The sequence below is a fragment of the Amblyomma maculatum genome, chromosome 3 (genome assembly GCF_055883805.1).
Source record: "Amblyomma maculatum isolate TAMU_Amacu chromosome 3, ASM5588380v1, whole genome shotgun sequence".
NCBI lineage: Eukaryota > Metazoa > Arthropoda > Arachnida > Ixodida > Ixodidae > Amblyomma > Amblyomma maculatum.
In genome coordinates this window covers 1,329,528-1,354,888 of record NC_139346.1, presented here as the reverse complement: position 1 = coordinate 1,354,888, position 25,361 = coordinate 1,329,528, and the positions used below count along the sequence as shown (strand labels likewise).

General features: G+C 48.0%; 1 protein-coding gene across 1 annotated transcript; it reads right to left on the bottom strand.

Moving 5' to 3' along the window:
* Positions 1–19,669: 19,669 nt before the first annotated feature.
* Positions 19,670–24,905, bottom strand: LOC146194091 (uncharacterized). Its single transcript, XM_084595996.1, is given in 5 exon segments — positions 19,670–19,806; positions 19,809–23,174; positions 23,177–23,291; positions 23,384–23,536; positions 24,405–24,905. Coding segments are annotated over 5 exon segments (4,272 nt in total).
* Between the last annotated feature and the right edge of the window lie 456 nt (positions 24,906–25,361).

The following is a 25,361-nucleotide window of genomic DNA, read 5'->3' as shown; positions in this document are numbered from 1 at the left end:
AGGGGAAGTCATGGCAACAAAAACGTACTCGTCGCCGCATCGAGTACGTTTTTGCATCGTATTCTGGTGTCGATGTACTCTGCGTGGTTTGGGTCGTGCTTGTAGGCGTCGCACCTTGCGCAGTACTCTCGGGGAGCGGGCGATATATTTCGTACACTTCTTCACCGACGTAGTGCAGGAGGAGCGCTTTTTTGCGTGCATCTGCCGATATATCGCAAGCTAAAAGAAAGTTTTCAAACCTTTCTGTCCACTTCGTCCATTCGTGACCAATATTGTTGTCGTCGGTAGCGCGCAGGTCAAAACTTGGGAAGGCAGGGAGCACATGTGCCATGGTTACGATTGCCGGTAGCCGCTTGTTGCTGATGGGTGATTGGACGGACTGACTCTTGATGTAGTGGTACTCACATGAGATGAAAGAGCACTTCTGATACCATCTTAGTGTTCCCGGAGACTGTGATGGGGTCCGAGTGATTAGATTGGGCGATACACTGATGAAGTCAGTTTATTCTAGGCACTATAGATGAAGCGAGCGTGCTCGTTAAGCCGTCATGTTTTATTCCATAGTGGCCAACAGAGTGGTAACATTCGGCTAGATGCCGATTACAAATACTACACTATCCTCCTATGTGCATCAACTCATCTTCGGCTGGGATTTCCTCCAAAACGCCTCAGCAGTCATTACGTGTTCCCCTCCCACTATTGACGTCATTGAATGCAACATTCTTGCCGATAGAGAACCACCTTCCTCCCGTTTAGTTATACTTACCGTCCTGTATACGGGCAACGAAGATGTTCTGTGTGTGACGTCTGACGCCGTCACCGATGGCGACGTCCTGATTACACCCAGCCCTCGTCTCCTGTCAATAGGTATTATCATCATCGTGTCCCTTCGCTTCTCTAGCGGTTCTTCTCGCCGCATTCAACACCACGTCAGAGCCCATTCTTCTACGCCGCGGCTCTACTGTTGCATCAATTGCTTCCGCCCAGCCTGTCACTCTTCTTCCCATTTCCGCCTCCGATTGCTCTGATTCATCCCCTGCCTCGCTCAGTGCAGCACTTCGCCACTGAGCGATCAGCACTGACCTGACAACAGACCAGACAGGCGCATTGCTCGCTGTATTGAACAAGCACGCAGACTCGTTCGACGTCAATTCTAGCACATTGGGTCAAACCGCTGCAGCAACGCATCGCATACTCACCGACGGATCGAGCATAGTTAGACGCCGGCCTTATCGTGTTTCTCCAACCGAGCGCAAGGTTATTCAGAAAAATGTTGCTGACATGCTTGCACGCAACATCATACCATCATACGCCCATCGTCCAGTTCCTGGTCATCGCCTGTTGTGCTAGTGCAAAAAAAAAAAGACGGTTTAGTTCGTTTTTGTGTAGATTGTAGTGCTCTAAACAGAATCACTCGCAAGGATGTGTATTCCTTCCCTCGAATTGACGACGCCCTCGATTGTTTGCAAGGTGCCCAATTTTTCTCCAGCCTTGACTTAAGATCAGGCTACTGGCAGATCCCCATGCATGAAGATGATAAAGAGAAGACCGCCTTTGCAACACCTGACGGTTTATACGAATTCAGTGTAATGCCATTTGGACTCTGCAACGCTCCTGCTACATTCGAACGCATGATTTACACAGTTTCCCGCGGCCTCAAATTGAAAACATGTCTCTGTTACTTAGATGCAATAGTCACTTTTTCTTCATTTTCTGATCACCTTACTCGTCTCGATAAAGTTTTGACAGCACTTTCCAGCGCTGGCGTACAGCTAAACACGAAGAAATGCCGTTTTGCATCAAAATCTATTAATGTTGTTGGCCATCTCGTAAGCTGCGAATGAATTAAGCCTGACCCTGAAAAAATCGCTGCTGCGCTGCACTTTTCCCGTCCGACTCGGGTCAAAGATCAATGAATGAATGAATGAATCAATCAATCAATCAAAATTTTATTTGTTCTCTCAAGGAGAAAATGCGGTGACGGGTAAAAGCCGCTTAAGTGCGGCTTGATAAAGTACAGTTCGGCAGCCGTTCTAGCATACTACATAAAGCATCATACTGAGTTAAATTTGTACACTACACTTCATATACAGTTACCAACCATATTACAGAACAGAAACACTGCACCTGAAAAGAATGAATTCAAAATACATTGGAACGATAGTCATTCAACATCACATCGCCGCATTCCAAGCATGATAAGAATAAAAAGAAACATTCAGTGGGAAATAAGATTCAGCTAAGATACCAGAAATATTTGAGCAATAATTCTGGAAAAATCTGAAAGCATGGCATCAAAATAAGCGTGATCTGATGTTGGCATAAAAAAAAAAACAAGTACAAAAGGGGCAATACGCAAGAAATAACAAGATGCTGCTCATAAGAAAATGTGCATGAATTGACCGTACTGGCATAAGTTCTGAATTTATACCGATAAGCGCTAGGGTATTTAGAAGAACAGCAGCATGATAACAAATTAACTGGCGACCATAATCTGCGCGGCAAAGAGGCAACACATACACGTCATTTTTCCGTTTATTGTAGATGTAAGTGCGCATGTGAAGACATCAAATTTAGGATGCTGTCATTACGTGCCAAAACTGACGAGCGATATGTACCGTCTGTTGCAGAAGTTTGCGGCCCAACGCGCTGGGCAGAGGAGCAGTATCGCTCCCGAGAGGCGGCGCTGCGCCCGCCGGCGCTGCCTAGTGACGCAGCTATAAAGAGTGAGGAGGCTTGTTCTCTTCCCCTCATCCCGCGGCTGAGAGCAAAGATGTGCGATATCAACCGTGGGATGAGGAGAAGAGAACAAGCCTCCTCACTCTTTATAGCTACGTCACCAGGCAGCGCCGGCGGGCGCAGCGCCGCCTCTCGGGAGCGATACAGTTCCTCTGCCCGGCGCGTTGGGCCGCAAACTTCTGCAACAGACGGTACATGCTAGTCGGAAAGGGTAAATGGATTCAGTAGTGAGATGTTTATACTGAAAGAAATAATAAGATGTATGGGCATGACAAGGAATGTTTGCAATGGCACGCAAGGCGCGCTTCTGACAGATTTTTAATTTCATTATATTTTCTTTGAATGTAGTTGACCAATGACAGTAGTTAGGTGTCGATAAAAATAGTGCGTTATAAATTAGACGTTTAACAGTTGTACAAGAAATGGCGGTGTCAGTTCAGTATGCCTCAAACCTTATTGAGTTTGTGGCACAGTTCCTCCACGTGCTTGTTCCACTTAAGGGTTTCTGAAAATTTTGCACCAAGGGCCTTAATTTTATTAGCGATGCTTACCTCCTCGCCGTATAAAATTATTTTGTCCCTAAAGTTCATCTTTGTGTTCTTAGTACGGAAAAGAATGGCTTGAGTTTTTTGGGCATTCAACCTGAGATAATTTTTTTTCAGACCAATTTCTAACTAACAACAAAGTGTGATTTGCCGCGCAGATTAGGTCATCAGTATTTGTTCCCCTGAAAAACATTGCAGTATCGTCTGCATAACCGACCCATGAAATTGTGTCGAGAAGAGAAAAGATGTCGTCAATATAAATAAGAAATAAAGCTCCAAGACGCCGGAAGTAATTTTTCTTATGTTTGAATTATGGTTATTATGGCTTACATATTGGCACCTATGATGAAGATATGATGAAAGAAGAGGATTTGCACTGCCACGTACGCCGTACGCCACAAATATTCACAACCTATATCATTTGTTGCAAGATTATCTAAATGCCCTAGAGGTCTGGCTGGACAGCCTAAGGCGAACTTTAAATGTGAACAAATGTGCCGTTCTAGTATTCTCACAGACAACCCCCTTTAATATTTCCTTGTCTTATTATTCTGTCCTAATCCCGCAGGTTGATTCTATTTAATATTTGGGTGTATTATACGACCCACAGTTAGACTGGAGGCCTCAAATTAGAAGCCTTGTGCTTACAGGTTAACGTGTCCTTGGCCGTTTGATAAGAATCAGCAATAAGAAATATGGTATGCGTCGGGACACTCTGCTCTTGCTTTATAAGACCCACGTACGACCAATACTTGAATTCGGCTCCATTCTCTTTTCTGGGTGCCCAAGGTACAAGCTTGAGCCCCTGTTTGCTTTGGAACGACGAGCTCTGCGCCTTTGTTTAGGTCTGCCCAAATCAGTGGCCAATGCTTTGATATACTTGGAAGCTCGGATACCTAATCTAAATTCGCGGTTTCAGCTTCTAACCGTGCGAACATATTTAAGGTCTTTGGAGCCAGTTCCTGGAGTGGCTAATCCCATATTTACTTCGATCTCATCATACTTCTTTGATAATATTTGTCCTAGGTATAAGCTCCCTCAAGTTGTGTTTACTGATTCCCTGATGTTGAAACTTTCAGTATCAGTAACCTCTTTACTAGAAGTTAACCATCGGCGGCCTGATACTATAATCTCATTTGATGACACCCTCCCGGGGAATGCTAAGAAGTTGTCTGCCAATGTATTAAATGCCCTTATAGAGGATTACCTAGAGAATTTTCCGAGCCATATTGCCATTTTTACAGATGCGTCTCAGCAGGATGAACTATTGGCATATACTCCCGGGCTCTTGACTGCAGTTATTCATTTTGGGTGCTGAGTTTCTGGCCATTGAGTTGGCCTTGAATAAAACCCCTAGTAATATTTCGAAAATTATTTTTCTTTCTGACAGCCTATCCGTGCTGTCATCGCTCGAAAATTCGAAGGACACTCTGCTTTGCCGTTCCCTTTATTTTTTTTCTTCCTCCTCACATTTGAGATTTGCGTTTTCAATGGGTCCCTGGCCCCTGTGGTAACAATGAAAGGGGTCATTTTTTAGCAAAATCCACTCTTAGTGGACCTCTTGTTCCATTCATACTTGATACCGTTTACTTTAGCACGATTTCAAAATTTCCAACGTCTCCATCACCTTAGTAACAAGCCTCTCCTTTCTGCACCAGATTACCAACACCTCAGATGGTCTTGGCGTGGCCGCATGTGTGTTTCAAGGCTATGAGAAGTGTCTATAATTCTCTTGCGCTGCAGATTATTGGAACTAAACCTGTATTTATGTCGTTCGGGGATATCCACTACTAACTTCTGTGAGTCTTGCAAAGAAATTGAATCCATCGATCATTTTTTTCTCTTCTGCCGGAGGTTCGCATCTCTCCGCAAAATTTACTTAGGAACTCCCCTTTCGAGATTAGGTCTTCCCCTAACTATTCCAGTTATCCTCTCCTTCGGGGCAAGCGTCAAGGGATATGCCTTAAAACTAGTGTGCGATGCTATTCATGATTACATAATTTCAACATAATTTCCTATGCTAGGTATGATTTCGTTACCTTTTCTTTTCCTTTTCAATTTTTTTCCAAATTCTAGTTAAACATCTGTATTTACCTGAATACTCAAGTCTTTGAACATATATATTTACAATTCACAATGCACCCTGGCCAATCCCCCATCGTGGGTATGTGCCATTTTGTCAGAGGTCATCATCATCATCATCATCTGGCTTAGACAATAATATTTCATTATGAACACAATCAAATGCTTTTGTGAAATCAAGGTATAGACCTAGTACAAGTTCTTTATGATCAGCGTCAATAATAAGTTCCTTTTCTGTTAACAGTGCTAGTTCCGTGGATTTGTCTTTCAGGACACCATATTGATGTGGCGAGATCAGGGAGAATTTGTTTAGGAAATTGTATAAGCGCATGTGCATTATTGTTTCTAAACCCTTTGAAAATAGGGGTAGTATGGAGATGGGGCGAAAGTTATTTATGTTATTTTTATCACCTCCTTTGTACAATGCTACCACTTTTGCAATCTGCATGTTCTTTGGAAAACAGCTGTGCTGTAAAGCTGAGTTGTATATGTTCTTCAAGATAGGGGCAATTAGATCTATGACATATGTAACTTGTTCTTTGGAAAACAGCTGTTCTGTAAAGCTGAGTTGTATATGTTCTTCAGGATAGGGGCAATTAGATCTATGACATATTTAACTGGAGCAATTTGCATGCCATTTGCATCCTGCGATTTAGAACTTTTCATTGTACGGAATGCCATAATGATCTCGGTCTCAGTTGTGGGGTAAAATACCATAGAATTACTAACTGTACTTGGCCCAGGAAGTTGGACATAACCTATTGCTGACAGACTGTTAGAGATACCGACACTAATAAAATGGTCATTAAACATATCAGAGAGCTCCTTGTCAGCCACAACGGTGCAACCCACATCCAAGCTCGTGAGTACTGTTTGGTGTTTTCTTCGCAGAAGACTGTTTAGACGTTTCCATTGTTGTGGGATGGATGGATGGATGGAATATAGGAGCGTCCCCTTTGAAACGGGGTGGTAGCAGTAGCTATCATGCTCATTTTCCTACCTATATCTTAATCATTGATTTAGATTGGATAACTAAACCATCATTCTATTTCTTAAATTTTTTGTTTCTACATTACTAACATTATGTCACTTCTCTGCTTTTAAGCCACCAATCTTCCAGTCGTTTTTTGCTAGTTTCCACAGCCGGTTTATTCATCCGGCCACAGGTCTCTCTAAACCCCAGAGCTTCAGGAACAGTTACAGCGCCTGCATCAACTTCCGGGTGGATACCATTACATTCGAGTATAATATGGCCAATTGTTTCACTGGAGTTACCACATACAGCACAAGCGTCATCTTCATTGTTAAATTTCTTTTTGTAGCTGCGTGTTCTAAGGCACCCTGATCTAGCTTCAAAAAGTAGGGCACTGCCTCTTGAGTTATCAAAGAAAGCTTCCTTCCTGATCTGCATTTTCCACTTTCGGTATAATTCCACATTCTGTTTCTTCTCCATCGAATTTATTCAATTTTTACCTTCTGTGTTTTTCACCTGTTGCTTAATGCTATTTATTTCTCCGTCCTCGTGAGTAGCATACTTACTAGTTAGTTTCCTAGTTCTTTTCCTTCATTGTGAGTTAACGCTTTTTAAGTACAGGTATTTAAATACTTTAGCTGCCCATCTCTTACTGTCCAATTTCCTCAGGCGTTCCTCATATAAAATTTTACTCTGAGCTTCCCGTACTTCGAAAGATGCCCAGCTCATGTCTCCCTGTACCGCCTCATTTGTGGTTTTGCCGTGGGCACCTAGTGCTAATCGTCCAATGGCTCTCTGATATATATAAAATGTCGACAGTACCTCTGATTTTAGACACAAAACCACATTTCTGAAAGTAAGTCCGGGCACCATAATTCGTTTCCAAATACCCCTCAAGACCTCATCCCTGTTGTATCCCCACAATGCCCCATGCATCATTAATCCGGCATTCCATCGTCCTTTCGCCTTAAGTGATTGCTCATGCTTTCCAAATGTCTGTCAATCCTTCGTTTACCCATACCCCCAGATATTTGTATTCTGCTACTTTGGGTATTTCATGGCATTATATTTTAGGACCCTGAACAGTTGATCCATTGAAAATCATTAGACCCGACTTAACTGCGCTAAAACTGAGGCCTAGAGCATCCCCTTCGTCTCCGCAATGCTTAACTAGAGTTTACAATTCTTCCAGACTCCCAGCTAGCAGCACAATATCGTCTGCATACATCAAACCGGGGAGGCGCTGCTCTACCGCCTTTCCACCTAATCTATATGACAGGTTAAAACCTAGGTTACTGTCTTGTATCCTCCGTTCCAGGTTTATCATATAAAGCATGAACAGCAGCGGTGATAGAGGACAGCCTTGTCTTAATCCTTTGCATACTGTGACACCTTCCGTACTTCTTATCACTTCCCATGTCATTTCTACTGTGTTATCCCGGTATAGTTCCTGTAGGAACTCTATTGTCTCATAACCGATACCTTCTTCTTTTAATATGTTCCACAGGAGTTCCCTGTTTACGTTGTCGTACGCCCCGTTTATGTCCATGAAGGCCAAATACAAAGGTCTATTTTCCCACTCTAGATATTTCGATGCATTGGGTAAGCACAAACAGGCTCTAATCTAAGCGCCTACCATTTCTAAACCGTTCTGAAGTTCTCCGAGTATCTTGTTACTTTCTACCCATGATTGCACCTTTAATTTCACCGCCTGCATGGCTAACCTGTACATAACAGATGTTATGGTAATCGGCCTGTAGGATTTTATGTGCATCCTTTCTCCTTTCCCTTTATAAATAAATTAATTTTACTCTGCCGCCAGCTGTCCGGAATTTGCTTATTCGTTTTGACTGTTTCCAGAACGTTTAACAACGTTTCCTTACTTTTTGGACCGAGTTCAATAATCAGCTTGATCGGAATTCCATCTATTCCTGTAGATGTGTTTTTAGGAATATTTTTTTATGCCTTTTTCCAGTTTAGATTGGTCAGTTCTAAGCTGCCTTGTATTCTGCTACCTTGTGATGCTGCCTGATTTGCTGAGATTACCCTATCGTCGCTCTTAGAAGACTCGGCTGTAACTGATGTACTGTAGTTCACTGCGTTGTCTCCCTTTAAACAGTTTCCCTCGTTATCTTGAATCCGATCTTGCTTTTTTAATTCTTTTTCCTTAGCCAGCTTATATGGTTTTCTTGCTCCAGAATTTTCTTGCTCCGCCTCTAGAGGCATCGTGTACATCAGCCATCCAGCGATCAGTGGTCTGTTTTATTTTACTTTGGACATGGGCCTGTACCTCAAGTTTCTTTTGTCGATATGATTCCCATTTTTGGTCTATTTCCTCCTCAGGTACCTGTATTTTCTTTGCCACTCGATATTCCTTTGAAGCAGCCCGTCGTTGTTCAATAGATTCCCTGATTTCCTTATTCCATCAGTTCCGCGGCTTCCTCTTTCCATTCCAGCGGTTTGCTACTTTAACCTCCCTAATTCTCCTTATGAGTAGTTCTACCTGTTCAAAATCCCAATCTTCCATGAGGAATTTTCTCTATTGCTTCCTCTATGTCTGCTGCTATCTGCGCTATTTGATCGTCGTTTAATTTTGCATTTACTTTTTGTCTAAGTTTCATTTCTCTTTTCATCAAGGGTCCCATCTGTAGACTAATACGTTTATGATCACTTCCCAGACTACACTCCCCTTCTTCGTCTATTTCCATTTTTGTGACCTTGCTATAAATTTCCTGTGACATGTGGGGTTTAAAGGGGGAACGGTCTTCCGCCCCGCTCCTACTCCGCAGGTGCAACGTCCTCGCTAGCGACCCGCGGAGGGAAACAGAGGGGCACAGGACGGGCACGACACATAGTTAATACTCGAATGCTATTTATTGCACTTGCAAATAATACAGAGCATGCCGGCTAGCTATACATCAACAAGGTTTTCCTTGGAAGGGCAAGGCTACGTAAGGAGGGCTTTTGACTCACCGGCTGGGAAATGGGGGTTTCGGCGATTTCGGCGGCGGACATTTGCACGCGCCGTGAATATGGCTGCCGGGATCTCCCGTGCGCGCCGCATTCTTCGGACGAAGCCATACCACGGCGTTTGCCGCGGGAGGCGGCGAGAGCGTGCGGTATTTACCGGTCGCTTCGCCGTTGGGAACCAGAAGATGGGCTATCGTGCACGACGGGTCCTCCCGTGTGCGCTGCGTACTCCGTGCCCGCTATCCCCCGGTATTTGCCGGGAGAGGCGGCGGGAGACGACCGCTCTCGTTGCCGGCTGGATCCAGAAGCTCCCTCTCGTCTTCTCGCGGGAACCCGCGTAGACGTCTTGGTGGCGCACCCATCGCTGGTCTCCTTCCCCCAAGGGGAGGTATTTACATCCTCTCCCAGCCGGCGCTGCCATGAAGCTCGTTCGGGTGGTGGTGGTCGGTCGCGGCGAAGGGGGAGGAAACTGGTTTTGCACATCCCTCCCTCCTTAAATGTTCACCTATGGTTGTCGAGAGCTGCTCCTTGGACGCCATCCGCGAGGTAAACACCAGGCTTAGCAGGGCGATCCAAACGTTGGTGTCATCGGACGAGCAGCAAGGTGAAGGGGCCTCCCGCTGTCCATCGGCAGGTCCCAGAAGCCAGCGTGACGGGAGGGTGTTGTTCCCGCTGACGCACCTTTGTTGGCAGGCAGGGGGTTGGCCTTCTCTCCCGTCAAGCCGGACTGGTTCCGTGAGACTCCGAGCTTCGGTGATTCACGGCCGCAGGGCAGCAGGCAGGAACGTAAACAATGGCAGCAGGTCCAGGCGACTTCACTTGATATCTGCACAACCCTCCGGATCTCCAAAAAGGTTGAATAAATTGAGCAAAATGACCATTTGGTAAAATGCGGGCCAATGCGAGTGTCAAACAATTTTATCCGGCACCGCACTGCGTTCCGTTAATCCGAACAAAGCACGGGCATCCGCGGTTCGTTTGCCGGCATAATAATCTGGTTCCACGAAATTTCCGATTCGCCTTCTCAGCCCAAAAATACCAAGTTCATTTGAACGAAGTTAGCTTTCTCTAGTTCAGCGAGATGTTCGGCTACAGCGAGGTTAATATATAACAAGCAAAACGCATTTGCGTATGCTGTATGCCCCGGTTAGACTGTCCTGCGATGTGCGACAGGCAGCTCCAAAAAAGAGCCTTAAGCCTACTCACTCTAGCGCTAAGGACAAAAGCCAGGACGCAGCGCCGCGAGGATGTGCATCTCCGCCAAGGAACCCAGGGTGGCCCTACTCGCTCGCTGCCATCCAAAGGCAACTTCTGAGCGAACGGCGCTCACCACGTCCCGCGGTGTCGGAGCGCCCCGGTGCTTTCCGGCAATCACGGCTGCAATACCAGTCAGCCGATTTCGGCACCTGGCTCCCAGAGCCAAAAAGACAGAAGAGGAAATATTTACAACTTACAACAATATACAAGAAAAGTAGGGCCACCGTCCTGGCTGAGGCACTCACTCGCTTCAGGCGTGCTGTTCTCCGTGGATGGCTCGGTCTCGCGCTCCATGTACGGACCTCGTGGCTGCACCTCTCGAAGGTCTCAGCACACATAAACACACACACACACACACACACACACACACACACACACACACACACACACACACACACACACACACACACACACACACACACACACACACACACACACACACACACACACACACACACACACACACACACACACACACACACACACACACACACACACACACACACACACACACACACACACACACACACACACACACACACACACACACACACACACACACACACACACACACACACACACACACACACACACACACACACACACACACACACACACACACACACACACACACTCGAATAAAAATGCTCCACACACACACAAATACATGCACGACCATTTGTTCACGCTGCAACTCCTCCCACCTCGCCGTCAAGAAAGCATATTAGCCTTGCTAGCATAGCGATGTCGGGTCTGGCCTAATGTTAAAATGCGGGCAGGTACTCCACGCCGCGAACTGACTATCGTCCTTTGTCCCTAGGGAGGGGTAACTAGCTCAAGTGCTTCTGCACGAGAGAACCACGTTGAAGCGCCATTGTGGGGTTTAAGGGGGGAACGGTCTTCCGCCCCGCTCCTACTCCGCAGGTGCAGCGTCCTCGCTAGCGACCCGCGGAGGGGAACAAAGGGACAAAGGACGGGGAAGACACAGCGGTAATACTCCAATGCTATTTATTGCACTTGCAAATAATACAGAGCATTACATCAACAAGGTTTTCCTTGGAAGGGCAAGGCTACGTAAGAAGGGCTTTTGACTCACCGGCTGGGGAATAGGGGTACGATTTCGGCGGCGGACATTTGAACGCGCCGTGAATATGGCGGCCGGGATCTCCCGTGCGCGCCGCATTCTTCGGACGAAGCCATACCACAGCGTTTGCCGCGGGAGGCGGCGAGAGCGTGCGGTATTTACCGGTCGCTTCGCCGTTGGGAACCAGAAGATGGGCGGTCGTGCACGACGGGTCCTCCCGTGTGCGCAGCGTACTCCGTGCCCGCTATCCCCCGGCATTTGCCGGGAGAGGCGGCGGGAGACGACCGCTCTCGTTGCCGGCTAGATCCAGAAGCCCCCTCTCGTCTTCTCGCGGGAACCCGCGTAGACGTCTTGGTGGCGCACCCATCGCTGGTCTCCTTCCCCCAAGGGGAGGTATTTACATCCTCTCCCAACCGGCGCTGCCATGAAGCTCGTTGGGGTGGTGGTGGTCGGTCGCGGCGAAGGGGGAGGAAACTGGTTTTCCACAGGCATTAGACAGTAGTCAATGGTCGTCTGCCTGTTGCGGAATTCCCAAGTGATTTGGCCTTCACCATTTTGTTTCTCTATTTACTATAACTAGATCGTGTCGCTCACAGAAATCTAGCATTAGCTTCTCGTTACAATCCGTGTACCCATCCAGATCGTCGATGTGGCCGCTCATATCCCCCAGCAGAATAATATTGGCCCCATTTCCAAACTGGCTTATATCGTCACTGAGACATTCAACAAGATCCTTGTTTTCTTGCCTGCATTGGTGTCCTGTTCCTAAATAAACTACCCCTAGCCATGTCCTTATGCCGGCAATTGTTCCTAATGCCCAGATATGTTCTTTACAAGATGATTTAATTCTTTGCCAATTTGTTCCCTGGTGTATCAACATACCTACCCCTCCACCCTTTTTTTCCGTTCTCGTTCTATTGCACCCTTCCCAGACGTAGCCTTCTATAAACGGCGGATCTTCTAGATCCCTGAGGTGAGTCTCACAAAGAGCGTACACACCTATTTTGTCATCCTTCAACTGCTGTTGTATCTCTAGCCATTTCGCTCTTTTTTTACCTTCTTGCATGTTTATGTAGCTGATCCTAGTGTTAAATTTCTTTTTTTGTACTTTTCTTTCTCGACCTCCCCCTTGCCATTTTTGGGGCTCAGCCTCCGTTATTACACTTTCTCCTGCTTCTATCTCTGTGCACGGAGTCCTCGTGGACCCCCTAAAAAAGCTACAGCCCTGCCTGTCAGGCGCCAGCCGATCTCTGTTTCCACCCTTCTGTTAAAATGAATGCCATCTCGCTGAAAAGCCCTACCAAAACCTGCTTTATGCACCTCCCTGTTTACCTCAACCACTTCGAAACGCTTCTCCAGGCTTAACTTTATTATGGCCTGATTAACTGTCACCACGTCCTTTTCCAGCTTTCCGTTCAATCTTAGCACCTCCGGTACTGTGCATACAACAATCCGCGCTTGCTGTGCTATCTCCCTGAAATCGTCAACTCCCTTAGCCAAACTTTCCACCACTCCTGTAGCGTCACCATTTAGGACATCGTTTAGCCCCTCTGCTACTATTACTATACTGCGCTCTGCGGAATTCTTCAACAGCCTATTTTTACTCTGTTTCAGCACTGCCCTCATCGTTCTTCCTGGGAAGGCTCCAACCAACACTCTCTTATCACCCTTTACACGTTCCAAGATATTGTCACAGAAGCAAGTAAAACTGGTTCAGCAGGTTTACTTACAACTAAGTAAAAGTAGCGGCAAGATAAGGCACGGAACCGACTTGCGGGCGAGCACCGAGAGCGAAGAAGACGAGCGCGTGCCAGTGTTCCAAGCTCGTCACATGGCGGCGCCAGTAAGATAACATTGCAATGTTGACAGTTGACAGCCGTGTGGTGCGGACGCGTTTTCCATCGCTCCTCCGATTGCACGTGGCTACCGGAAACGGACGGGCTGGCGACAGCGGGAGCTTCCGAAGCGTCAAACAGATGAGTTCTATCTTTTATTAACTTGATATCGCTTTCAGCTAGTTAAGTTAGGCGCAGCCTAAAGAATAGATTTTAGCTCTTTGTCCTAGCGGCCTGGTTTTTCGTGCCGGCAGCTATGTTTTCTCGGCGTTCTTTTTTTAGCTATTGTGTTTAGAGAAATAATTTTTTTTCTAGGCTATTGGCTTTCGCAGAATTGATTTTAACGCGTGTTTTTTTGCTAGCCGTTGCTTGTGTCTTCTTTTGGCAGTTTGTATATTCTGAGAATTCGTAATAGATATAATTCAGTCGATGAGCGCTTAAGATGTGAAATCAAAAGAAGGTAAAGTGTACTCAGCGTGAGGCGCAGGTTAATCAAAAAGAAGCGCGTTTTAACTCTGTAGGTGAAGCGGAAGGCAGCGACTTTTTGTGTCAGTGTTGCGTGCTGAGTGCGTGTTTAGATAGATTTGATCAAGACAAGGGCAGTTTAGTGTCTCGTGTGGATGATTTAGATTTAGAAACAGACACCACAGCGCTTGTGGTGTCTGTTTCTATTCTTTCGTCTGTGTGTTTTGCGCTGTTTTATTTTTAGAAAATGAAGTACTTTTGTTAAGGGCAGAGAATCAGAAACTGCTTACAGCTTTCTCAAATGAAAATAAAAAGGCCGACTTTATCCTTGGAACCAACGAGGATGAACATTCCAGTGCGGGCCACGTGGCTGGGACCAGCGCTGGCATGGAAGGCGTAAGCAAAGTAGGTCGGGCGGATCCGAACCGACAGAGCTATTTAGAAGCAGCTACTAAGAAGCCGGAAAAAAAAGGAAGAAGTAAGGAAGAATGAACATCCATGAGATAAGGACACAGATAATCGGAAGCAGGAGCCAACAGTTGGGAGAGGGAGAGAGAAGGCCCAGGTGCTTATCGCCGGAAATTCTAACATGAGCAGGTGCAAGCGAGATATCTTGGAACGTGTAAAGGGTGATAAGAGAGTGTTAGTTGGAGCCTTCTCAGGGAGCACAATGAGGGCAGTGCTGAAAGAGAGTAAAAATAGGCTGTCGAGAAATTCCGCAGAGCGCAGTATGGTGATAGTAGCAATGGGGCTAAACGAGGTCCTAAATGGTGACGCTGCAGGAGTGGTGGAAAGTTCAGCTAAGGGAGTTGACGAGATCAGGGAGATAGAACAGCAAGCGCAGATAGTTGTATGTACAGTACCGGAGGTGCTAGGATTGAACGGAAAGCTTGAAAAGGACGGGGTGACAGTTAATCAAGACATAAGAAAGTTAAGCCTGGAGAAGCGTTTTGAAGTGGTTGAGGTAAACAGGGAGGTGCATAAAGCAGGTTTTGGTAGGGCTTTTCAGCGAGATGGCATTCATTTTAACAGAAGGGCGGGAACAGAGATCGGCTGGCGCCTGGCAGGCAGGGCTGTAGCTTTTCTAGGGGGTCCGCGAGGACTCCGTGCACAGAGGTAGTTAGAAGTGAAGCAGAAGAAAGTGTGATAACGGAGGCTGAGCCCCCAAAAATGGCAAGGAGGAGGTCAAGAAATAAAAGTACAAAAAGAAATTTAAATCAAGGATCAGCTACATAAATATGCAAGGAGGTAGAAAAAGAGCGAAATGGTTAGAGATAGAACCGCAGTTGAAAAATGACAAAATATGTGTGTACGCTCTTTGCGAGACTCATCTCAGGGATCTAGAAGACCCGCCGTTCATAGATGGCTACGTCTGGGAAGAGTGCAACAGTACGAGAACGAAAAAAAAGGGTGGAGGGGTAGGTATTTTGATACACCAGGGAACAACTTGGAAAGAAATAAATCATCTTGTAAAGAGCATATCTGTGTTTCAGGAACAATTGCCGGCATAAGGACATGGCTAGGGGTAGTTTATTATGGGACAGGACATCAATGCTGGCAAGAAAACAAGGATCTTGTTGAATGTCTCAGTGACGATATAAGCCAGTTTGGAAATGGGACCAATATTATTCTACTGGGGGACATGAACGGCCACATCGACGATCTGGATGGATACACTGATTGTAACGGGAAGCTAATGCTAGATTTCTGTGAACGACACGATCTAGTTATAGTAAATAGAGAAACAAAATGTGAAGGCCAAATCACGTGGGAATTCCGCAACAGGCAGGCGACCATTGACTAGTCTAATGTCGCAGGAAATGTATAGCAAGGTCACAAAAATGGAAATAGACGAAGAAGGGGAGTGTAGTCTGGGAAGCGATCATAAACGTGTTAGTCTGCAGATGGGGCCCTTGATGAAAAGAGAAATGGAACTTAGACAAAACGGAAACGCAAAATTAAACGAAGATCAAATATCGCAGATAGCAGCAGACATAGATTAAGCAATGGAGAAAAGCCCCATGGAAGACTGGGATCATGAACAGGTACAACTACTCATAAGGAGGAACATTAAGGATGTTAAAGTAGGAAACCGCCCTCCGCGCACGAAGTGACACGGAGTGCGCGCCGCAAGCACGCAAGGGCGTGCTGTGATCTCTCTCTCGCAGTGACCAGAGGGTTCCTTTGAGAGAGAGTGGGCAACCACCGCAAGGTACGCCTGTCGCGGATTGTTGGATCACGATCGACAGGCTCGAGTTGCGCTCTCAGGTACGACCCGGAGCAGACGAACTCGAGTACACACTGGTCGGCGCGGACAAAGGCCGTCAGACAAGACAGTAGCGTACGCACCTTGCGATGTCTCGGAAGGGTCTCTCCCTGAGCTCCGCTCGGACAGTCGCGCGGCCGTCAAAGCGGTGCCGTGTTCCCGTCAAAAGGCGCCAACGAGAACAGCCACTGGGACGCCAGGGCGGAGCTGTGGCCCAAACGACAGTGACAAGTCGTCCGAGCCTCTCTCCGCCGCCTCAGGCGGGAGAAAGGGAACGAGGAGAGCAACTGGGAAGTGGGCGGCGGCCGCACAAAGGGGAGCCGCAGCAAGCCCGAATCCCACAAGGCCATCTTCCAAAGTAAAATATAACAGTCCACTGATCGCTAGATGGCTGACATACACGATACCTCTAGAGGCGGAGCAAGAAAATTCTGGAACCATATAAGCTGGCTAGGGAAAAAGAGTCAAAGAAAGAAAGATCGGATTCAAGATAGCGAGGGAAATTGTTTAAAGGGAGACAACGCAGTGAACTACATTACATCAGTTATAGCCGAGTCATTTAAAAGCGACGATAGGGTAATCTCCGCAAGTCAGGAAGCAACGCAAGGTAGCAGAATACAAAGCAGCTTAGAACTGACCAATATTAACTGGAAAAAGGGAGAGAAAAATATTGCTAAAAACACATCTACATGAATAGATGGAATTGCGATCAAGCTGATTAATTAACGTGGTCCAAAAAGCAAGGAAACGTTGTTGAAAGCTCTGGAAGCAGTCGTAACGAATAAGAGAATTCCGGACAGCTGGCGGCAGAGTAAAATGGATTTGATTTATAAAGGGAAACGAGAAAGTATGCACATAAAATCCTACAGGCCGAGTACCATAACGTCTGTTATGTACAGGTTGGTCATGCAGGTGGTGAAATTTAAAGGTGCAAGCATGGGTAGAAAGTAACAAGATACTCGGAGAACTTCAGAACGGCTTTAGAAATGGTAGGCGCTTAGATGATGGGCTGTTCGTGCTTACCCAATGCATCGGAATATCTAGAGTGGAAAATAGACCTTTGTATTTGGCCTTCCTGGGCATAAACGGGGCGTACGATAACGTAAACAGGGAACTCCTGTGGAACATATTAAAAGAAGAAGGTATCGGTTATGAGATAATAGAGTTCCTACGAGAAATATACCGGGATAACAAAGTAGAAATTACATGGGAAGGGATGAGAAGTACGGAAGATGTCAAAGTATGCAAAGGATTAAGACAAGGCTGTCCTCTATCACCGCTGCTGTTCATGCTTTATATGATAAACCTGGAACGGAGGATACAAGACATTAACCTAGGTTTTAACATGTCATATAAATTATGTGGAAAGGCGGTAGAGCAGCGCCTCCCCGGTTTGATGTATGCAGACGATGTTGTGCTGCTAGCTGAGAATCTGGAAGAATTGCAAACTCTATTTAAGTACTGCCGAGACGAAGGGGACGCTCTAGGCCTCAGTTTTAGCGCAGTTAAATCGGATCTGATGATTTTCAACGGCTCAACTGATCAGGGTCTTAAAATACAAGGCCATGAAATACCTAGAGTAGCAGAATATAAATATCTGGGAGTATGGGTAAACGAAGGATTGGCATACATTAGAAAGCATGAGCAATCACTTAAAGGGCAACTCCGGTGGTTTTTTCATCATTTTGTGTTTTTAATTGAATTACATTCCTCGGCACGTCCTGACTCCAACACAAAAAACCGTTTTCCAAAATTCCAATTAGAAGTATTTTTAAAAAAGAAAAACAGCAAATCGAAACCGAAACTCATTTCACGGCCAGAAACGACGTCACATTTGACAAAATGGTGACGTCACACTCAGTATTAGAAAAACACTCGTACGTGCGTTGGATGGTGAAAATAAAGTATGGAAATCATGACGCACTGCATAAAATGTCTGAGGTAGTTAAATATAAAGCTCACAATTTCATTATCACGCGGGAAGTAGACATTAACGCCTGTATACTGTTTGTGACGTCAGAAACTCAGTGTTGCCCGCAGAAATACTCTCAACTTAAGCCATGAAAACGGCATATTTTAAAGCCGTATTGCGCGTGAAGGGATTATCGTACGGCACCCAAATTTTGTAGAATGCGTCAGGACGGAGAGAAGAACCTGTGGTAAAAGTTTCACTACAATATTCGAATGTCAAAAAAACCCCGGAGTTGCCCTTTAAGGCCAAATGACGAAGGAATGCCGGATTAATGAAGCATAGGGCATTGTGGGGATACAACAGGTATGATGGTTTGAGGGGTCTTTGGAAAGGAATTATGGTGTCCGGACTTACTTTCGGAAATGCGGTTTTGTGTCTGAAATCAGAGGTACAGTCGGGAGTAGAAATAAATCAGAGAGCCGTTGGACGATTAGCAGTAGGTGCCCACGGCAAAACTACAAATGAGGCGGTGCAGGGAGATATGAGCTGGGCATCTCTCGAAGTACGGGAAGCTCAGAGTAAAATATTATATGAGGAACGCCTGAGGAAATTGGACAGTAACAGATGGGCAGCTATAGTATTTAAATACCTTTACTTAAAAAGCGTTGACTCACAATGGAGGAAAAGAACTAGGAAACTGACTAGTAAGTATGCTAGGTACAAGAACGGAGAAATAAAGAGCATTAAGCAACAGGTGAAAAACACAGAAGGTAAAAATTGGAGAAATTCGATGGAGAAGAAACAGAGTGTGGAATTATACCGAAAGTGGAAAATTCAGATCAGGAAGGAAGCTTTCTTTGATAACTCAAGAGACAGTGCCCTACGTTTTGAAGTTAGATCAGGGTGCCTTAGAACACGCAGCTACAAAAAGAAATTTAACAATGAAGATGACTAGGTGCTGTATGTGGTAACTCCAGTGAAACAATTGACCATATTATACTCGAATGTAATGGTATTCACCAGGAAGTTGATGCAGGCGCAGTAACTGTTCCTGAAGCTCTGGGGTTTAGAGATACTAGTGGCCGTGTGAATAAACCGGCGGTGGAAACTAGCAAAAACCGACTGGAAGATTGGTGGCTTAAAAGCAGAGAAGTGACATAAGGTTAGTAATGTAGAAACTAAAATTTAATAGATAAATGATGGTTTAGTTAACCAATCTAAATCAATAATTAGGATATAGGGAGAACAACGAGCAGGATAGCTACTGCTACCACCCCGTTTCAAAGGGGACGCTCCTATATTCCATCCATCCATTCATGCGGCAATATATCTCGGTTGCACCTGCTCATAATAGAATCTCCCGCAATAAGCACCTGGGCCTTCTCTCTTCCTCTCCCAACTATTTGCTCCTGCTTTCGGTTATTTGTGTCCTTCTCTCTGGGATTTTCATGTATGTATGTATGTAAAACTTTATTAGGGAGCCGGCAAACGACGGGTTAAAGCGTCGTGACGCTGGCCAAGCGTCTACCCGGGGTTAAGCCCTACTCTGCGCTACCTAATTTGACCCGTTTGTGGTGGGTGTGAGGCTTGTGCTTTTCGAGCGCACCCCGGGCCTGCTGGACGGCCCATAGTTGCATGTTCTTGTCTGTATTCTGCACAGCACTTTGAAGTTCCGGCAGGTATGTCTGGATGCAGCTTTGGTCGGGAACCTGGCACAGTCCCACATGATGTGCCATTGGTCCGCCGGACCCACTTGACATACACTGCACATATGACTCGTGTAGATGTCTGGGTGGAGGACGTGTAGCATTGCCGGGGCTAGGAGTGACCCGGTTTGCATTTGCCTTAGGATGACCGCCTCCTCCCGACTAAGTGCAGGGTGAGGCGGCGGCATTGTCCGTCGAGCTAGGCGGTAAAATTTTGTCACTTCCTCGTAACTGGTCATTCTGTCTTTTGTTTCGAACCACCATTCGGAACGGTCCTTCTCGGGGGCGCGGAAGGTAAGCGCTCGCGGCGCCGAATGGGCCGTCTCGTTGTGATTCGGTGAGGATGCACAATCTCCCGCGTGCGCCGGGAACCACTTGATGCGGATAGTGTTACCGCGGTCTTGAAGCTGGAGCTTACTGATGATGGCGGCCGCCGGCGCGCACGCTCGCCCCTTGACAAAGTTGCGCACAGCGTTCCTCGAGTCGCTGAGCACGGTGCGACACTCGGCCTCCGAGATCGCCAGAGCGATGGCAACCTCCTCGGCGTCTGTGGCGTCCGTGCACCGCACGCTCGCTGCCGTTGTTTTGATGCCGGTAGCCGCCGCAACGGCCACTGCCACGAATCCTTCTCGCTTGTATTCCGCAGCGTCCACGAACCGGGCGTGCGGGTCCTGGACGTGTTGCTCGACGAGGACTTTGGCCCGCGCCTGCCGCCGTTCTTGGTTGTACTCGGGGTGCATGTTTTTCGGGATGGGGTCCACGTGGATGTGGGCCCACGCCTCATCGCTGATATCGCACGATTGCCGACTGGGAGCTCGGGGATTGTAACCCAGGGACGTCAGTATACTGCGGCCTGTCTTGGTGGTAGAGAGGCGCTCCATTTGCGCCGTGAGCTGCGCCTCGGCTATTTCTTCTAAGGTGTTATGGACGCCGAGCTGCAGGAGCCGAGCCGTACTCGTGGTCCCCATTAATCCCAGCGCCGTCTTGTAAACCCGTCTGATCAGCGTGTTTATCTTTGTCCGGTCAGCGGCCTGCCAGTTGAGGTAGGCCGCAACGTAGGCGATGTGACTGATCACGAACGACTGGACGAGGCGCAGAAGACTGTCTTCACGCATGCCTGCCCATCGTGTCGAGACTCGGTGTATGAGCCGGATAGCGTCCATTGCCTTGGTGGTAATCTTGTTGATGGTCTCGTCGTTGCGGCCGTTCTTGTTTAGTAGCAGGCCCAGGACCCTGATCTTGGGAACTTCGGGGATGCGCTGCCCCGATGCAGCCACGATCTTTATGTGATCGCACTCCCGAGGGGGAGCGCGTTTCCGTCCCCGTTGTAATGGTGTGAGGACGAACAGCTGTGATTTGGCGGGCGAGCACACTAGGCCTGTGCCGTTAAGGTGTTGCTCGATGGCAGTAACAGCCTCTTGGAGCTGCTGCTCAATGCTGGCGTCGGTGCCGCCTGCCGCCCACAGGGTAATATCGTCGGCGTAGATCGTATGCCGGACGCCGGTCCCCTCTGCTGCCCTCGCTACCCCGATCATGACAAGGTTGAAGAGCAATGGCGAGATGACTGAACCTTGCGGGGTACCCGTGCTTCCGAGCTTGTGTTCGGGGAACTTAAGGTCTCCGGCGTGCAGTTCCACCGTGCGGTTGGTCAAGAAGTCTTGGATGTAATTGTAGCTCGCCACCCCCATGTTGAGTCTCGATACTTGTGCTAATATGGCTGAGTGTTTGACTTTGTCGAATGCGCTTTGTAAACCAAGTCCCAGAATTACTTTGCTGTCTTGTGTCTTGTTGTCGATTATTTCTTGTTTAAGTTGGAGCATGGCATCTTGTGTGCTGAGTCTGCGCCTGAAGCCGATCATCGTATCCGGATATAGGTTTTCCTTTTCCAGGTACTCCTGCCACCGGTTGGAAAGCACGTGCTCAAGCACCTTGCCCACGCAGGACGTGAACGAGATGGGACGCAAGTTGCCGATATCCGATGGCTTGCCCGGTTTAGGGATTAGGATTGTTCTTGCCGTTTTCCACTGTCGGGGGAGCTTGCCCGAACGCCAGCATTCGTTATAGTAGCGGGTTAGGGCCTCGATCGATGCATAGTCGAGGTTGCGTAGCATCTTGTTGGTAATAAGATCGGGGCCGGCTGCTGAGCGGGCGTTGAGCTCGTGCAGCGCTGCCCGTACCTCTGACATGGTAATGTCTCGGTCGAGCCACGCGTTCGGCAGCCCCCCGTATGGCGGGTGGGTTTCCGTTGGCGTGTGTGGCAGATACTTGGCTTCCAGGGCCTTGATAACGGCGTCTTTTCCTCGTTGTGTGGCGGTGTGTATGAGGCAGACCAGGCTATCGCGCTGGTGTGACTTGGTCTTAGTTTCGTGTAGGAGGTGCCGAAATAGATTCCATGTGCAACCACGATGTAGTTGCCCGTCAGCTCGGTTGCAGACTTCGTTCCACTGCTGACGGCACAGGACCTTGCAGTGATGTTGAATGGCCCTGTTTAAGTCGGCCACCTTCTTTCTCAATTTGCGATTCAGCCGTTGCCGCTTCCACCGCGCCTGTATCGAACGTTTGGCCTCGATGAGATGGGCCAGACGACTGTCCATAGCTATGATGTCCTCGTCCGTTTCAATGGTCTTAGTGGCCGAGTGCACTGCATCGCGGAGCTCTGCCGACCAGGTTTCAATGTTTGTGATGTCTTGCGGTGTGGTTGGTCGTCCCTTACGGAAACCGTCCCAATCCGTCCATTTGTGTGTAATGGTGTTGCCCCGGAATTGATTTGGAATCGTAATTTCGAGGATGTAGTAGTCACTGCCCAGGTCAACGCCGGTGTTGCGCCATGTTACTTTGCCAGTGTGGTCGTTCTTGATGAATGTAAGGTCTGGTGCGATGTCTCGTGCTACGGAATTGCCGATTCGGGTAGGATGATTGGGATCCGTGATCAGGGTGCAGTCGTGGTCCAGGGTATCCTGTAGTAGGTCCCGTCCTTTTGCCTTGTCTTTCACGTAACCCCACGCTCGATGGGAGGCGTTGAAGTCTCCTCCAATCAGCAAAGTGTTGCCTTTGGCTTGGGTGCTGGCTGTGTGTAGGAGGGTCTTGAATTTCTGTGTTTTGTGCTTGAGGTTACTATATATGTTAGCTATGAACAGGCTGTTTTTCCGTTGTTTGCTTGGAATGATTTCGGTGAAGGTGTATTCCACCCTGCTGCGGCCGTGTCCGAGCTGATGTTCAATGAACGGGAGCCCTTTGCGGACGAATGTGCAGACGCCTCGTCCCTCCGCTGGGCTAACGTGAGCGCGATACCCAGCGAGGGTTGTGTTCGCCGTCATCGTTTCTTGCAGCAGAATGATAAGGGTTTCTTGGTTACCGTGGTGATGTGTTGTTGCAGCACTGCTCTCTTGTTGTTGTAACTGTGGCAGTTCCCCTGCCAGACCGTAAGGCTCGGCAGCGATCCTATTGTGGCTTGGGGCTGGGACATGGTTGTGATGGAGTTGAGGCTTGCGTCTGTTTTTGGAGATATGGGTGGTTTGCGAATGGCGCAGCAAAGATGGGGCTGCATACTATGGGCTTGAGGGTTTGTTCAATGAAGTCGAAGCGCTCCTGTATGGTTCCGTAGGACGTGGTGATTAGCTTCTCCAGCCGCGCCAGGCGTTGGTCCGTGACGGCAGCCGTGTCGGCATAGATGTTGGTGAGCGCTTCAATTTTGGTTTCGAGCTGAGTTCCAATTGGGTTAGGTCTTATGTTGTCGTGATGAGGTGCGCGCTCGTTTCTTGGGGGTTGGGTCAGTGGTTTTCTCCCCTTCGGGCTCGTCTTGTGATATGTCCATTGATTGTGTACCACCTTGATGGGATGGCGTGTCGGTGTTCTCGGGGATAACGGAGGGTGTAAGTGTCTCGGGTGACTGAGCTGGGTCAATGGTTGGCTGAAATCGCTGTGCTTGTAGTTCTTTCTTGACGTCGGCTAGCTCTTGGGTAAGCCGGCGCGTGGTTTCCAACAGAGTCGCGTTGGCGACACGGAGTTGTTCGAGTTCCTTGTAGTAGGGGCTGGTAGTCAATTCCTGCCAGCTGCTCTGTGTGCTTCGGCCAGTAGTGGCGCTGTTAGAGCTTGCGTTGCTGCTTTTAGCTTCGCCCTTTGCTGCGTCCGCCCAACTGATTCCGTCACGGGAGCGCGAACGCTTAGCGTCGCGTTTGTTCCTGTGAGATGAGTCACGGTCACGCGACGCGCTGCGCGACGCCCTTCGGGATCCGTTACGGGAAGCACTGCGCGAGTGAGAGCGTCCGAGACGTGGAAACGAGCTTGAGTCGAGTGCTTGCTTGTGATGTTCTTCGGCGTTACTGCGTTCGACTGCTTCCTCTTGCTGTTCTTCGGCGTTGCTGCGTTCCCATCTCCGTCGCCGCACGACGTATGGAATTTTGTATTTGGCTTTGCAGACGAGGTCCCCGGTGGGGTGTTGCTCACCGCAGAGCTTGCATTTGGGGACACATGTGTGGCCCTCTCTTGGATTAGAAGCACCGCATGAAAGGCACACACGTGCGTTTGGTGTAGGACACACGTCGCGCCTGTGGCCGATTTTGCCGCATACCTTGCAAACTTCTATTTGCTTCTTGTAGAGACTGCACGGGTACAGCGTGGATCCGTATCGCACATACTTAGGAACCTTGATACCATTGAACACTACGATGACTGTCGTCGTATTTCCGATACGCTTCGCACCCGCGGCGAAGGGGTTGTACTTGGTTACGACCTGCTGCATTATTTCAGCTTCGCTGTCTTTGAGGGATATGCCTCTGATCACGCCCTTGACTGTGTCGTGGGCGGCCGTTCCATAAGCACTCACTTGGTACGTGTTGCCTTGCACATTAATAGCTTGAATTCGAGCATACTTTTCCGCCCGCTCTTCGCTCGGAGTGCTGATCACCATTATGTTCTGTTGAGCATTGGGACACGCTGTATCCTCAGCTCGATCTGGCACCTCAATTCCTGCTGCCACCATGATGGCAGTAGTGACGCATGCAGCTCCTGCCTTGTAAATATCGAGCCCTCCGCGGGGACACACGACGATCTTAATTTCTTCTGCTGGCATGGCGGGCATGCGAGCCGCCCGAATAACTGCGGCCCTAACGCTCTTGATAAATTTAGGGTTTTTCTGGGAGCTCGGTGTATCAGGTTGAGAAGTAGACTCACTCGTCGTTCCTTGCAGGCGTGGTCGCCTCCTGTGCCCGCCGATGTGCAGCCATCCGGGCGAGCGTTGAAATTCCTCGGGGGTAATTTCTTCTCCTGCTACTTGTACGCTCATCGGGGAAATCTGGATGTTATGCACCGAAGTGGTGGCGGAATCCTCCATGTCGTGGCTGAAGTACGGCCGGCTAGGCCTAGCGAGCCCTAGGTTCGCTTCGGCCTAGCGTCTCCTCTTGGCGCTGAATCAGGAAGTCCGCTAATTCGAAAATGACGCACCTTTGATAAAAGTCAGGTATCGGATGATGGCGGATACCTTCACGAACACGGTGGTATTAAAGGCTTCTCGATCCAAACTAATTAG